The sequence below is a fragment of the Chiloscyllium punctatum genome, chromosome 40 (assembly GCF_047496795.1).
Source record: "Chiloscyllium punctatum isolate Juve2018m chromosome 40, sChiPun1.3, whole genome shotgun sequence".
NCBI classification, from domain to species: domain Eukaryota; kingdom Metazoa; phylum Chordata; class Chondrichthyes; order Orectolobiformes; family Hemiscylliidae; genus Chiloscyllium; species Chiloscyllium punctatum.
The window spans coordinates 47,374,334-47,390,113 of NC_092778.1; the positions used below are offsets into that span (position 1 = coordinate 47,374,334).

Sequence of the window (15,780 nt, forward strand, 5' to 3'; positions counted from 1 at the left end):
ACACTTGGAAAGCTCTTGGACTTGAAATAGCACTCCATGACTAAGATCTTTGTAAACCTAAATCTATACCTAATGTTTAAGAAATGTAGCTAAGCTTTCAAGCATTTTTCAATTAAACACCTAAAATTTCATTACTTTTGGATTCTTTTTACCATAATATGCATACTTATTTCCATATGTGCAACTTTGTTGGAATCTATAATAATGGATTAATCGCAGAATCATACAGTACATCAGCAGGCTGATGTGTCAGCCTTGGCTGTGCTTGCTCTTACCTCATCAATGTTACTTCTTGCTCCTGTTCCTCATTGTCTTACGAGTTATTCTATTTAAGAATTATCCAGTTCTCTTGAAAGTTATGGATCCTTTGCCAAATGACTTCAGTCTTTGTGCTTGACCTTCCACACAGTGGAAACAATTTATGCTTATTTTCTCTACCAAGGTTCATCATTCTCAAATAGTATTTAATAATTTTGAATTATAGAAAAGTTAGTACACTTCAGTGTTGCTTCACTGTCTTTGGGATTTGTTTTGAGGTTGCAGCTACGTCCATAGTAAATTGATTGGAGCATGTACTGATGAAGTTCTGTTTTAATTTATCTTAGAAATGACTGATCTGTTATGAAAATTGACTTCCCTCCAGACGGAATTATGCAGAGATTGAGTTGCTGTTTCAACTGCTTCGCGCATTTACTGGGCGTTTTCTGAGCAATATGACCTTCCTGAAAGAGTATATGGAAGAAGAGATCCCAAAGAATTACAGTGTGGTACAGAAGCGTGTCCTGTTTAACAGATTTGTGGAATTTTATGATCCAAACTTTGGAGATGAGCTTAAAGCCAAGGTGAGTGTACTGTATTGTAAAAATAAGCTAGTTGGCACTTTGAACTTCTTCAGCCATGTTCAGAAACGTCTAGAATTGTTTATTTCTGAGCATGTAAATGTTTAACTCCTGGAAAATGTCAATATAAAACAAACTCCACTGAACTGAATCTTAGAATCTTACAGCAGAGAAAGGTGCAATTCAGTCCATGTTCTTTGTACCAACCCTTTTAAAGTTTTGGCCAATTATTTGCATTCCTTCACTCATTTGTAATTTTTCTCCTTTCAAGTATTTATTCAATTTGTTTGCAAGTTACTATTCAATTACAGGCAGTACATTCCCGGTTGGAACACTTTTTTTTTTGGAAAAAAAAATGAAAGCCTGTTCACCTGTTGTTCTTAGCCATGACATCTCAAGGGCTTAGATTTCTCTCTTTTAAATTCTTTCAGATTGGAGGCAAATTCTTGACATTTTAATAGCAAATTCATTTTCTGAGGATGTACAATGTTTTTCTTGCTCATCAGATCAGTAATAACTTCAAAATTATAATTAAAATTACGATTTATTTCATGTGATCAAGTATTGTAATTAATTTGTTCCTCGACCTGTTCATTTCAAAGCCCCCTAAGCCAGCGTTTTGTATTTATATTGCTGCTGTTAGACCTATCATTCTCCAGATTGATTAACCATTATAATGTAACTGTAATGGGAAAATGTAACAATGTATTTTTGGATTAATGTATTTGTGAATTTAATGTATTTCCGTGGTGATTGTTAATGATGGATGAATGGATTTAAATATCAACTATTTTATGTTTTAATCATTGAAATGTTTTGACTTTTAAATATCTACATGACTAAAGCAACAAAGGAATTTCAGCCGAAGTACTTCAATTAAATAGAATGACTGAGTTCTCATTTAGAGATGCAATTAAACAAAAATTCACAAATTAAGAAGATGATAAACCCGACTGAATATTTACTATTGTATTTTGCTGCATGCCATCCATTACCTTTTGACTTTGCCTGCACATACTTGCAAAAATATATCAGCTCAAGATTATGCTTTGTACAGTTGGTGGCATTTACTCAGCCAGATGAACAGTTGAAGGATCGGTGATCAGTGCACAACTGACCTTGGGTTCTGTGTTCTGATGTGCTTCTCTTGTACAGTTATATGTCAGATATATCTCCGCACAAAACACTTGTATTCATTTCAACTTGTATCAAGAGTTTTAAACAATATTTTGATATTTATGTTATTACAAGTATTTGATCTTCAGAACTAAAAGAAATTACTAAACTTTAAAATATACTATTTTATATGACATGTTTGAAAAGATGAGCTTCGGTGTAATGGGTTGACTGACTTCTTACTGAATGATATTGCTGATTTTGTGGCATTCAAATGTGTATGATAAAAGGAATATCATATGCTGTTTGATGATTTTGCTGGTATGTCCTTTCTTTAGGCTCTGCAGCACATCTTGATCCCCGCTTTCCAATACAGCTTTGACAAAGGTGAAGGGGAGCAACTTTTAGGGCCTCCAAATCCTGAGGGAGATAATCCTGATAGCATCACAAGTGTTTTCATTACAAAGGTAATGCTAATGGTTTGGATATTGATGCAAGTTTCTTATTTGTAAATATGAGCCAAGGAATCTTTTGTTACACTTCACATGCCTTTGCTCTTTGCTGTGATAGTGCGGTAAACTGCTTAATTCCAATAAATTATTCATAAGTTTGAAAGTGTGATTATTCTTCACTGTATCTTAAAATGTAGTCCCACCTGTGGCAACTTATAAATCATTTCTGCTTTTAACAGAAGAGATTTTAGATGGTAAATATTAATAATTCAGACATTTCCACAATTTGAGGTGTTTCCAGCAATGATCTCTGCACCTTGAGTATCTTGAGAGGATTCAAGAAAGATGCTCATGGCTTTTATATAATTTATTTTCTGTGAATTTACACAACTTATGTAATTGTGACTACTGGTCTTGTGAAGAAGAAGAAAATTGTGGTGGTTTCCAGAAGCCTTTCCGAAGAGCCAGTATCTTTTTCAATTCAAGTGCAGTTAATATTGTAGAATCATACTGCATAGGCGGAGGCCATTCAGCCTGTTTTTTTCCAATGCTGTCATCTTTAGAAACTTATCCAGTCCGTCCGTCTCATCTGCTCTTTAATCATTACCTTTCAAATTTTTATTGTCAAGAAGCTGCTATTAAATCTGTTTTCACTATCTTTGCAGACAATGCAACCTAGATTTTAACACCTCTGTTTTAAGAAAAATCATGATTTTAATTTTTGTTTTTTTTAAATACTGTTCTTCTCATCACCACTTTGTTCTTTGGCCAGTACTCATTAATTTATTAACTTTTATTAATCCTTTATTTAAATAGTTATGTTTTTTTTCAGGTACTGGATCCAGAGAAACATGCTGAAATGTTAGATGCTTTAAGGATTTACTTGCTACAATTTGCAACTCTTCTCGTTGAGCACGCACCCCACCACATCCACGACAATAATAAAAATCGGAACAGCAAACTGAGACGCCTGATGACGTTTGCGTGGCCTTGCTTGCTTTCCAAGACCTGTGTGGATCCAGCTTGTAAATATAGTGGTCACTTACTTCTGGCACATATCATAGCCAAATTTGCAATTCATAAAAAGATAGTCTTGCAGGTAAGCTTCATATTGTAAGCCATGTAATTTCATGTAGCTTTAAATGGTAGATGTGACTGAATATCAGATTTTAATTGAGAAAATGTTGATCACATCTACCAACAGTGATACCTGTGTAAATAGATAGTTGAGTAGAGAGACCAATAATATGCATGGTAAAATGTACAAAAGGCACTCTTAAACCATGGACATGTGCAAAGTGCAAATTATGTGTGTCTTTCATAGTACTGAATCATTTTTTTTATTGCAAGTTTACTTTCACTGAATCAGTCACAAAAATGTCAGCTTGTTTATTTTTTGCAGTCTAACCTCCCCCCCCCCCCCCCAAAAAAAAACACCCAACAAAATTCTCATTGGCTTTTTATGAAATATTTTGTTAACTCCTGACACAGTCAATGTTTTGACAGAGTAGCTATCCACCCACCTTTGGAATTGTATGCTTAAATGGCACGAACCCAGGCATGGAGTGGTTTGTGTGAAAAGTGAATGATGACTGGAGACGTTTTTTTGTTTACAGTTTCTTGAATTAACTATTCAGTCTCTCCCGAAAGCTCAAATCCTGCAACCCTGGCAACGTCCTTGTAAATCTTTTCTGAACCCTTTCACGTTTCACAACATCCTTCCTATAGGAGGGAGACCAGAATTGCACGAAGTATTCCAAAAGTGGCCTAGTCAATGTCCTGTACAGCCGCAACATGACCTCCCAACTTGTGTGCTCAATACTCTGACCAATAAAGGAAAGCATACCAAACGCCGTCTTCACTATCCTGTCTCCCTGTGATTCTACTTTTTAACCATTTTGTAAATAAAGACTTATACAAACCGCATCAGTTGATCCCATGCACCAATGTGTCTATGTTGACAAATTTTATTGTTTGGTATTGAGCACCAAAGTGTTTTTTTTTTCGGCCTAGCCAATGCAACTGCTATTTAACTGTCTTATCAAGTTGTTGAGCAGATATATTTCTATACTTCCAGGCAATTAGAGTCATAGAGATGTACAGTACGGAAACAGACCCTTCAGTCCAACTCGTCCATGCTGACCAGATATCCTAACCGAATCCCGTCCCATTTGCCAGCACTTGGCCCTTATCCCTCCAAACCCTTCCTATTCACATACCCATCCAGATGCCTTTTAAATGTTGCAATTGTATCAGCCTTCACCACTTCCTTGGCAGCTGATTCCATACACATGTCACCCTCTGCATGAAAATGTTGCCCCTTAGGTCCCTTTTATATCTTTCTCCTTTCACCCTAAACCAATGCCCTCTAGTTCTGGACTCCCCCACCCCAGGAAAAGACTTTATTTATCCTATCCATACCCCTCATGATTTTATAAACCTCTATAAGGTCACCCCTCGGTCTCTGATATTCCAGGGAAAACAGCCCCAGCCTATTCAGCATCTCCTTATAGCTCAAATCCTCCAACTCTGGCAACGTCCTTGTAAATCTTTTCTGAACCTTTTCAAGTTTCACAACATATTTCCGATAGGAAGGAGACCAGAATTGCACGCAGTTTCTAAAAGTGGCCTAACCAATGTCTTATACAGTCGCAACATGACCTCCCAACTCCTGTACTCAATACTGTGACCAGTAAAGGAAACCATACCAAACGCTTTCTTTATTATCCAATCTCCCTGCCACTCTACTTTCAAGTAAATCTGCACTCCCTCAGACCTTCACATTAAGTGTATAAGTCCTGCTAAGATTTGCGTTCCCAAAATGTAGCACTTCACATTTATCTAAATTAAATTTCAGCTGCCACTCTTCAGCCCATTGGTCCATCTGATGAGATCCTGTTGTAATCTGAGGTAACCTTCTTCTTTGCTGTCCACTACACCTCCAATTTTGGTGTCTTCTGCAAACTTACTAACTTTCCCTTCTATGTTCATTACTGCAAAACTTGGGACAAACGAGATATTTTACACTTATTGGACATAAAACACAAATTCAGCAACATTATAACCTTGCTAAAGTCTAGCAATCCCATAGTAATGCCTATGTTTTTGAAAATTTTTTAGTTAATATTTATTCAGTGGTTGCGGGTGTTGTCTGCTGGCCAACATTTATTGTAACTGGAACTGCATTTATTTCTTTTTCACAGTGAACATTAAATTTGTTTGTTTTAATCAAGGCAATTGCATTTAGAGTCATATGCTCGTCCATGCCGACCAGTTATCCCAATCCAATCTAATCCCACCTGCCAGCACCTGGCCCATATCCCTCCAAACCCTTCCTATTCGTATACTCATCCAGATGCCTTTTAATGTTGCAATTGTACTAGCTTCCACCACTTCCTCTGGCAGCGCATTCCATACATGTACCACCCTCTGTGAAAAAGTTGCCCTGTAGGTGTCTCTTATATCTTTCCCCTCTCACCCTAAACCTACGCTCTCTAGTTCTGGACTCCACCCACCCCTGGGACTTTGCCTATTCGAAGCACTAAATAAATATTTTTTGACAGTGTTCACTATAGAAAATGAAAATGTTGGTGAGGAAGATACAGATTACTTCCATCTAGACTAGAAGAGATTGAGGTTCACAAGGAAGAGGCATTAGAAATACTGCAGTGTGTGAAAATAGACAAGTCCCCTGGGCCGGATGGGATCTATCCTAGGATCCTCTGGGAAGCAAGGGAAGAGATTGCCAAGCCTCTGGCATTGATCTTCAAATCATCGTTGTCTACAGGAATAGTGCCCGAGGACTGGAGGATAGCATATGAGGTTCCCTTGTTCAAAAAGGGTAGTAGAGACAACCCTGGTAATAACAGACCAGTGAGTCTCACTTCAGTTGTTGGTAAAGTGTTGGAAAAGGTTATTAGGATTTGTAACCATCTAGAAAAGAATAATCTGATCAGGGACAGTCAGCACGGTTTTGTGAAGGGTAGGTCGTGCCTAATGAATGTTATTGACTTTTTTAACAAAGTGACCAGACAGGTAGATGAGAGTAAACCGGTTGATGTGGTGTATATGGATTTCAGCAAGACGTTTGATAAGGTCCCCCACAGTAGGCTATTATACAAAATGCGGAGGAATGGGATTGTGGGAGACATTGTAGTTTGGATCAGTAATTAGCTTGCTGAAAGAAAACAGAGAGTTGTAGTTGATGGACCATGTTCATCTTGGAATCCAGTTACCACCGGTGTACCACAAGGGTCGGTGTTGGGTCCATTAGTGTTCGTCATCTTTATAAATGACCTGGATGAGGGCTTAGAAGTAGTAAATTTGAGGACAACACTAAGGTCGGTGGAGTTATGGATAGTGACGAAGGATATAGTAGGTTGCAGAGAGACATAGGATGCAGAGCTGGGCTGAGAGGTGGCAAATGGAGTTTAATGTGGACAAGTGTGAGGTGATACACTTTGGACGGAGTAATCGGAATGCAAAGTACTGGGCTAATGGTAAGATTCTTGGGAGTGCAGATGAGCAGAGAGATCTCGGTGTTTTTGTACACAGATCCCTGAAAGTTGCCACCCAGATTGTCAGGGTTGTTAAGAAGGCATACAGTGTTTTGGCCTTTATTAATAGAGGGGTTGAGTTCCAGAATCAGGAGGTTATGCTGCAGCTGTACAAAGCTCTGCTACGGCCACACTTGGAGTATTGTGTACAGTTTTTGTCACCGCGTTATAAGAAGGATGTGGAAGCTTTGGAAAGCGTGCAGAGGAGATTTACTAGGATGTTGCCTGGTATGGAAGGAATGTCTTACGAGGAAAGGCTGAGGGCCTTGAGGCTGTTCTCGTTAGAGAGAAGGTTGAGAGGTGACTTAATAGCCACCTTCAAACAGACCCCACCACCAAGGATATATTTCCCTCCCCTCCCCTATCAGCTCCGGAAAGACCACTCCCTCCGTGACTCCCTCGTCAGGTCCACACCCCCCACCAACCCAACCTCCACTCCCGACATCTTCCCCTGCAGCTGCAAAAAATGCAAAACTTGTGCCCACACCTCCCCCCCTCACTTCCCTCCAAGGCCCCGAGGGATCCTTCCATATCTGTCACAAATTCATCTGCACCTCTACACACATCATTTACTGCATCTGCTGCCTCCTCTACATTGGGGAGACCGGCCGCCTAATTGCGGAACATTTCAGAGAACACCTCTGGGACACCCACACCAACCAACCCAACCGCCCCGTGGCTGAACACTTTAACTCCCCATCCCACTTCGCCAAGGACATGCAGGTCCTTGGCCGCCTCCATCGCCAGACCATGGCAACACGACACCTGGAGGAAGAGTGCCTCATCTTCCGCCTAGGAACCCTCCAACCACAAGGGATGAGTGCAGATTTCTCCAGCTTCCTCATTTCCCCTCCCCCGACCTTCTCTCAGTCCCAACCCTCTGACTCAGCACCGCCCTCTTGACCTGCAATCATCTTCCCAACCTCTCCGGCCTATCACCCTCACCTTAACCTCCTTCCACCCATCGCATTCCCAACGCCCCTCCTCCCTACCTTTTATGTTAGCCCGCTTGGCACACCTTCCTCATCCCTGAAGAAGGACTTATGCCGAAACGTCGATTCTCCTGCTCCTTGGATGCTGCCTGACCTGCTGCGCTTTTCCAACAACACATATTTTTCAGCTCTGATCTTCAGCATCTGCAGTCCTCACTTTCTCCCACTTAATAGAGACATACAAGATAATCAGAGGGTTAGATAGGCTGGACAGGGAGAGCCTTTTTCCAAGTATGGGTACAGCACACAATAGGGGACACAACTTTAAAGTGAGGGGAGATAAGTATAAGACAGATGTCAGAGGTAGTTTCTTTACTCAGAGCAGTAAGGGTATAGAATGCTTTGCCTGCAACGGTAGCAGATTTGCCAACTTTAAGTGCATTTAAGGGGTCATTGGACAGGCATATGGACATACATGGAATAGTGTAGGTGGAATGGGCTTCAGATTAGTATGACAGGTCGGCGCAACATTGAGGGCTGAAGGGCCTGTACTGCGCTGTTATGTTCTATGTATCCGATCCATGCCCCTCATGATTTTATAAACCTCTAAAAGGTAACCCCACCCTGACAGCATCCATAAATTTTTTTCGGAACACTTTCAAATTTCACAACATCCTTCTGATAGGAAGGAGAGCAGAATTGCACGCGATATCCCAAAAGTGGCCTAACCAATGTCCTGTACAGCCACAACATGACTTCCCAACTCCTGTAGTCAATACTGTGAACAATAAAGGAAAGCATACCAAATGTTGCCTTCACTCTCCTATTTACCTGTGACTCCACTTTCAAGGAACTATGAACCTGCACTCCAAGGTCTCTTTGTTCAGCAACCCAGGACCTTCTCATTAATTATACAAATTCTGCTAAGATTTGCTTTCTCAAAATGCAGTGCCTCACATTTATCTGAATGAAACTCCATTTGGCTCTCCTCCGCCCATTAGCCCGTGTGGTCAAGATCCCATTGTACTCTGAGGTAACCTCCTTCACTGTCCACTACACCTCCAATTTTGGTGTCATCTGCAAACTTACTAACTATACCTCTTATGCTCGCATCCAAATCCTTTATGTAAATGATGAAAAGTAATGGACCTAGCACCGATCCTTGTGGCACTCCACTGGTCACAGGCCTCCAGTCTGAAAAACAACCCTTCACCACCACCCTCTGTCTCCTACTTTCAGCCAGTTCTGTATCCAAATGGCTAGTATTCCATGAGATCTAACATTTCTAACTAGTCTCCCATGGGGACCCTTGTCGAATGCCTTACTGAAATCCATATAGATCATCGAGATAAAAACAATGACTGCAGATGCTGGAAACTAGATTCTGGATTAGTGGTGCTGGAAGAGCACAGCAGTTCAGGCAGCATCCAAGTAGCTTCGATATTGACGTTTTGGGCAAAAGCCCTTCATCAGGAATAAAGGCAGTGAGCCTGAAGCGTGGAGAGATAAGCTAGAGGAGGGTGGGGGTGGGGAGAAAGTAGCATAGAGTACATGGGTGACTGGGGGAGGGGATGAAGGTGAAAGGTCAAGGAGGAGAGGGTGGAGTGGATAGGTGGAAAAGGAGATAGGCAGGTAGGACAAGTCATGGGGACAGTGCTGAGCTGGAAGTTTAGAACTAGGGTGAGGTGGGGGAAGGGGAAATGAGGAAACTGTTGAAGTCCACATTGATACCCTGGCGTTGAAGTGTTCCGAGGCGGAAGATGAGGCGTTCTTCCTCCAGGCATCTTGTGGTGAGGGAGCGGCAGTGAAGGAGGCCCAGGACCTCCATGTCCTCGGCAGAGTGGGAGGGGGAGTTGAAATGTTGGACCACGGGGCGGTGTGGTTGATTGGTGCGGGTGTCCCGGACATGTTCCCTAAAGCGCTCTGCTAGGAGGCGCCCAGTCTCCCCAATGTAAAGGAGACTGCATCGGGAGCAACGGATACAATAAATGGTATTAGTGGATGTGCAAGTAAAACTTTGGATGTGGAAGGCTCCTTTAGGACCTTGAATAGAGGTGAGGGAGGAGGTGTGGGCGCAAGTTTTACATTCCTGCGGTGGCAGGGGAAAGTGCCAGGATTGGAGGGTGGGTTGTTTGGGGGCGTGGACTTGACCAGGTAGTCGCGGAGGGAACAGTCTTTGCGGAAGGCGGAAAGGGGTGGGGAGGGAAATATATCCCTGGTGGTGGGGTCTGTTTGGAGGTGGCGGAAATGTTGGCAGATGATTTGGTTGATGCGAAGGTTTGTAGGGTGGAATGTGAGCACCGGGGCGTTCTCTCCTTGTTACGGTTGGAGGGGTGGGGTCTGAGGGCGGAGGTGCGGGATGTAGACGAGATGCGTTGGAGCACATCTTTAACCACGTGGGAAGGGAAATTGCGGTCTCTAAAGGAGGCCATCTGGTGTGTTCTGTGGTGGAACTGGTCGTCCTGGGAGCAGATACGGCGGAGACAGAGGAATTGGGATTACGGGATGGCATTTTTGCAAGAGGTAGGGTGGGAAGAGGTGTAATCCAGGTAGCTGTGGGAGTTGGTGGGTTTGTAAAAAATATCAGTGTCAAGTTGGTCGTCATTAATGGAGATGGAGAGGTCCAGGAAGGGGAGGGAGGTGTCAGAGATGGTCCAGGTAAATTTAAAGTCAGGGTGGAATGTGTTGGTGAAGTTGATGAATTGCTCAACCTCCTCGCGGGAGCACAAGGTGGCGCCAATGCAGTCATCAATGTAGCGGAGGAAGAGATGGGGAGTGGTGCCGGTGTAATTACGGAAGATCAACTGCTCTACGTAGCCAACAAAGAGACAGGCATAGCTTGGGCCCATACGTGTGCCCATGGCTACCCCTTTGGTCTGGAGGAAGTGGGAGGATTCAAAGGAGAAATTGTTACGGGTGAGGACCAGTTCGGCCAAACTAATGAGTGTGTCGGTGGAAAGGTACTGTTGGGGTCGTCTGGAGAGGAAAAAATGGAGGTCTTGGAGGCCCTGGTCATGGCGGATGGAGGTGTAGAGGGATTGGATATCCATGGTGAAGATGGGGCGTTGAGGGGCCAGGGAAACGGAAGTCTTGGAGGAGGTGGAGGGCGTGGGTGGTGTCTTGAACGTATGTGGGGAGTTCCTGGACTAGAGGGATAGGACAATGTCGAGGTAGGTAGAGATGAGTTCAGTGGGGCAGGAGCATGCTGAGACAATGGGTCGGCCAGGGTGGTCAGGCTTGTGGATCTTGGGAAGGAGGTAGAACCGGGCAGTGCGGGGTTCCCGGACTATGAGGTTGGAAGCTGTGGGTGGGAGATCTCCTGAGGTGATGAGGTTCTGTATGGTCTGGGAGATGATGGTTTGGTGATGGGGGGTGGGGTCATGGTCGAGGGAGCAGTAGGAAGAGGTGTCCTCGAGTTGACGTTTGGCTTCAGCGGTGTAGAGGTCAGTGCGCCAGACTACCACTGCGCCCCCTTTATCCGCTGGCTTGATGGTGAGGTTGGGATTGGAGCAGAGGGATTGGAGGGCTGCGCGTTGTGAGGGTGAGAGGTTGGAGTGGGGGAGGGGGGTAGACAGGTTGAGGCGGTTAATGTCCCGGCGGCAGTTGAAATGAAGAGGTCGAGGGCAGGTAATAGGCCAGCGCGGGGTGTCCAGGTGGATGCAGTGTGTTGGAGGCGGGTGAAGGGGTCCTCTGAAGGTGGGTGGGAGTCCTGATTGTGAAAGTAAACTCTGAGGTGGAGGCGACCGAAGAATTGATCGACGTCACGTCGTGTATTAATGCGTGGACGGAGGGGGATGAAGGTGAGTCCTTTCCTGAGGACTGATCGTTCGTCCTCAGTGAGGGGGAGGTCTGGGGGGATGGTGAAAACTCGGCAGGGCTGGGAGCTGGGATCTGGTGTGGGTGTAGAGCTGGGAGTGGGGGGGAACCTGTAACTGGAGTGGGTGTGATGGTGGGAGGAATGGGGGTGGAGTCATGAGCAGGGGTAGTGTTCACCTTGGGGTTCTGGGGGGTGGGGATAGTGACAGTGTGGTCTGTGAGGGGCATGTCAGCAGAATGCAGGTGAGTGGTGCTGGTGGGGGCGGAAGTGGTGGTGACCACGGCAGTAGGGGTGGCAGAAGTCACTGAACATGTGGCATCAGCGATGATGTGAAGGGCAGAAGTGATGTCAGCTGTGATGCATGAGGAATTGTGAGGGGTGGAAGTGGTTGTGAGAGTGGCCATGATGGGGGTGGAAGTGACATCATCAATCACTGTGGGGGCGGTAGCTGCATCAGCCGCATGGCTAATGGCGGAATAGGTTCCGAGGCCAGGGGAATCTTCTGGAATGTTTGAGGAGCGCTGGTTATGGAGGTGGGTGGATAAAAGTTTGTTGTACTTACAGTTTTTGATGTTTGAGATGGAATTGAAATACTGTTTGTTGAGAGTATGAATTCTCCTGAGGATGTAGTACAGAGTGGGTCCTTTGCAATTCTGAGAGAGTGTGGCCCTCAGCTGAGGCAGGGCTGACTGTAGAGAGGTTAGGTGCCGGCGCATTGCTGCAAACGTGGAGCGGGGGATCTTGAAGGAGAACTGTTGCTGGTGTTTTTGAATCTGTAGTCTATACTGTTTGTCCTGTTCGGGTCCGAACTCTGCTGGTTTAAAGGTGGTCCGGAGTCAGTGTGGGATGAGTTGGTTACGGAGGCAGGCACTGAGGAAGCGAATGTGGCTGTGGTCGCGAGTTTGTTTCACGACATGGTTGAAGAGCTTCAGAGCAGAGGAAATGACCTGGGTGTTGCAGTGGGAGAGGGACTCCCTGAGATTCTTGTAGCGAGAGGAGGAAAACTTCTTCATATAGATCATGTCCATTGCTCTGCCCATATCAATCCTCTTTGTTACTTCTTCAAAAAACTCAATCAAGTTTGTGAGACATGATTTCCCTCACACAAAGCCATGTTGACTATCCCTAATAACTCCTTGCCTTTCCAAATATATGTACATCCTGTCCCTCCAGGATCAACCATATCAAGAACGTAGAAGGGCAGGTGACCAAAGCTTTTTTGAGGATGTACATTCTAGGTAGCATTGTGATGGAGACGTAGAGAAACAGCAAAGTGTAGACAGAGAATTATAGAGCTTAAGGAGAATTGAAATTTGGATTTGCAATACAGAATTGGAGCAATGCATTGTTCCAGGAAATTTATAGTGATAACTAATGTTACATAGGATGGGTAAAGCAATGAAGGAATTTGAAAATGAGGGTGAGAATTTTTAAATTGTTGAATTCTCAGATTAGGAATCGGTGCAAGGCATTGAGCTCAGGTGTGATTGGTGAATGAGCAGTGTACGTAATTTTAAGAATTTAGGGTGTAACATTGTTTCAAGGTCAGGCATTTCTCAATTGTATTTTCACAGGTTTTCCTCAGTTTGCTTAAAGCTCATGCTATGGAAGCTCGATTGGTAGTCAGGCAAGCGATGGCCATTTTGACTCCTGCTGTCCCAGCTCGCATGGAAGATGGGCATCAAATGCTGACTCACTGGACAAGAAAAATCATTGTGGAAGAAGGGCATACAGTGCCTCAGCTGGTTCACATTTTGCATCTCATTGTTCAACATTTTAGGGTAAGTTGTTGTCACAAGAATAAGCTGAGTTTCTATCTATTAGCTAATACCTCAACAAAGGAAAGTGTATTAAAAATTTGTGCCATGGTAATCGTAGCATGCTTGGGAGGGCAACATTTCGGATGTGATGGTTCCACTACTTTGTTTGTATGCATTGTATAGACTGAAATTGATAAAGGTTGATTACTGTGATTTAGTCAATAACTCCATTGTCATGCAATGCCAGGAGAATAGAAAGCTAAGAACTTGGCCTTTTATCGCCAATGATTTCACTGTCCCCTAGCATTAAGATTATTCGTGTGTCAATTCTGCTGGCTGTCATAGAGACAAAACAACTGCAGATGCTCAAATCCAAAGTGGACAAGCAGGAGGCTGGAACAACACAGCAAGTCAGGCAGCATCAGAAGTTTGAGAAGTCGATGTTTTGGGTGTAACCCCCAGTCATACGGCATGTAAGCTGACTCTTCAGTCCTACCTGTCGATGCCAAACATAATCCCAAACTAGACTCATCCCACCTGCCCACGTTTGACCCATATCCCTCCAAACCTTTCCTCTTCATGTACTTAGACATAGGTAATTGTGCCCATATCCACCACTTCCTCAGGAAGTTCATTCCACACATGAGCCATCCTCTGTTTTAAAAAAAATGCCCCTTTTTCTTTTAAAATCTCTCCTCTCACCTTAAAAATGTGCCCCCAGTCTTAAAATTCCCCATTTGTCTTATACAGTTATCATTATCATTTTGCAGAGAGTAGTATAAATAGACAGCAGAAGTAAACCTCCAAATTCAAAGGAGAGGCCAGTAAACCACAGTAAAGGCAGCTTTGCAGAAACATGCTGCATCACAGGAAATGTTATGGATTCCTTCCTAACATCCACTTGAAAGGTGTAGGTAGTTTGTGGTCTTTTTGTAGCAGTAACCACTTATTTTGCAGATGGCATCTCATCTTGCACAATCACTTTGTAACATTACAAGAAATGCAGAATCTTCAGCAGAACAATAGAGAGCAAAAATCCCTTTGTGATCGAACAAATGCATTTGACTGGGTTTCATAAGCAAGTTTTACATTTGGAATGAACTTTCTCACATTTCACTTCCATGGTTTAAGTCCTCATTTAAACCTATCAGTTTGATTCCTGGTTCTATTCCAGTCGGAGTTGTCCAATAGTATTAGTATAAAAGAGGAGTTGTCTTGGACCAGAAGGAAAAAAAAGTCAGATATGCATAATATTTACTAGAAATGTGTGGTCCCTGATCGGTACCAATTTACACTTCCCCAGCAAAGGTGTGTCATAGGTACACAGTTTATAGGAGGAGATTTTAGAAGCCTTCCTTCTTGTATAGTGAGAATTAGACATGAAGAAAGGACACATTGTGAGTATTCTGAAATGCAATTGGGAATAATGTTTCTGCTTAGGTGTACTTCCCAGTGCGACATCATCTTGTGCAACACATGGTTAGTGCCATGCAGCGACTAGGTTTCACGCCAAGTGTCACCATTGAACAGAGGAAGTTAGCTGTTGATCTGGCTGAAGTTGTCATTAAATGGGAGCTGCAGAGAATCAAGGACCAGCAGGTAAAGTAATATGCAGAATATCAATTTATCCTCTATTTAAAAGCTTGACAATTGGGCTTTTTCCATTGTTCATAATTTCATTTCAAGTTCATTTTTAGCATAACCTTGATTCAGGTTAAAAGTCATGTTTCATTTTTTTAAGAGGGATACCATTTTGTATACACTGAGTCTTGAGGCTCGATTCCAGCGATGCAGTTCTAAACATGTATCAATATCAGAGTTGTTAACATTTCAAAGGATTACTTGTTGAATTTGTTATCCATCTGAGGATAAATAGGTTATCAGTTTTAATAATATGCAGTTAAATGTTTTTGGATCTTCAAAGCTGTGTTTTTTGGACATCAGATCAGTGCATGTTATTCCTTATTGATGAAAGAACCTACCTGCATTGATTGAAATTACAATTAGCTTTGTGTGCTCAGTTACAGAATAGGATAATATTTTTTTTAAGCATTGTTTCTTTATCTTATTCCTACCAGAATTCTTTCTTGTGTTGGAAGCCTCCACTTTCTGCTGAAACCTAAATTTGTTTACTGGATGTATAACTTTGTTTCGTTTTTGATTTGATTCTTTTCCAGTAGCAGTTTAGTTACCTCAAAGGTTTAATTTCACAGAATGAAATCATAACTTACTTTAGTGCTATGATTTGAAGGGGCAGTTAATAATCCTAGGGAGGAGAGTATTGTTTGTAATCCAAAACATCTATTGG

The 15,780-nt window shown here is 43.0% G+C and overlaps 1 protein-coding gene across 2 annotated transcripts in view; it reads left to right on the plus strand.

Moving 5' to 3' along the window:
- Window positions 1–15,780, plus strand: part of trrap (transformation/transcription domain-associated protein) — a 223,741-nt gene that overhangs the window by 85,374 nt on the left and 122,587 nt on the right. For both annotated transcript variants that reach the window (XM_072559829.1, XM_072559830.1), the window contains exons 36-40: window positions 644–842; window positions 2,294–2,422; window positions 3,240–3,506; window positions 13,287–13,493; window positions 14,913–15,071. In XM_072559829.1, the coding sequence (XP_072415930.1) occupies window positions 644–842; window positions 2,294–2,422; window positions 3,240–3,506; window positions 13,287–13,493; window positions 14,913–15,071 (961 nt within the window). The remainder of the gene's footprint in view (window positions 1–643; window positions 843–2,293; window positions 2,423–3,239; window positions 3,507–13,286; window positions 13,494–14,912; window positions 15,072–15,780) is intronic.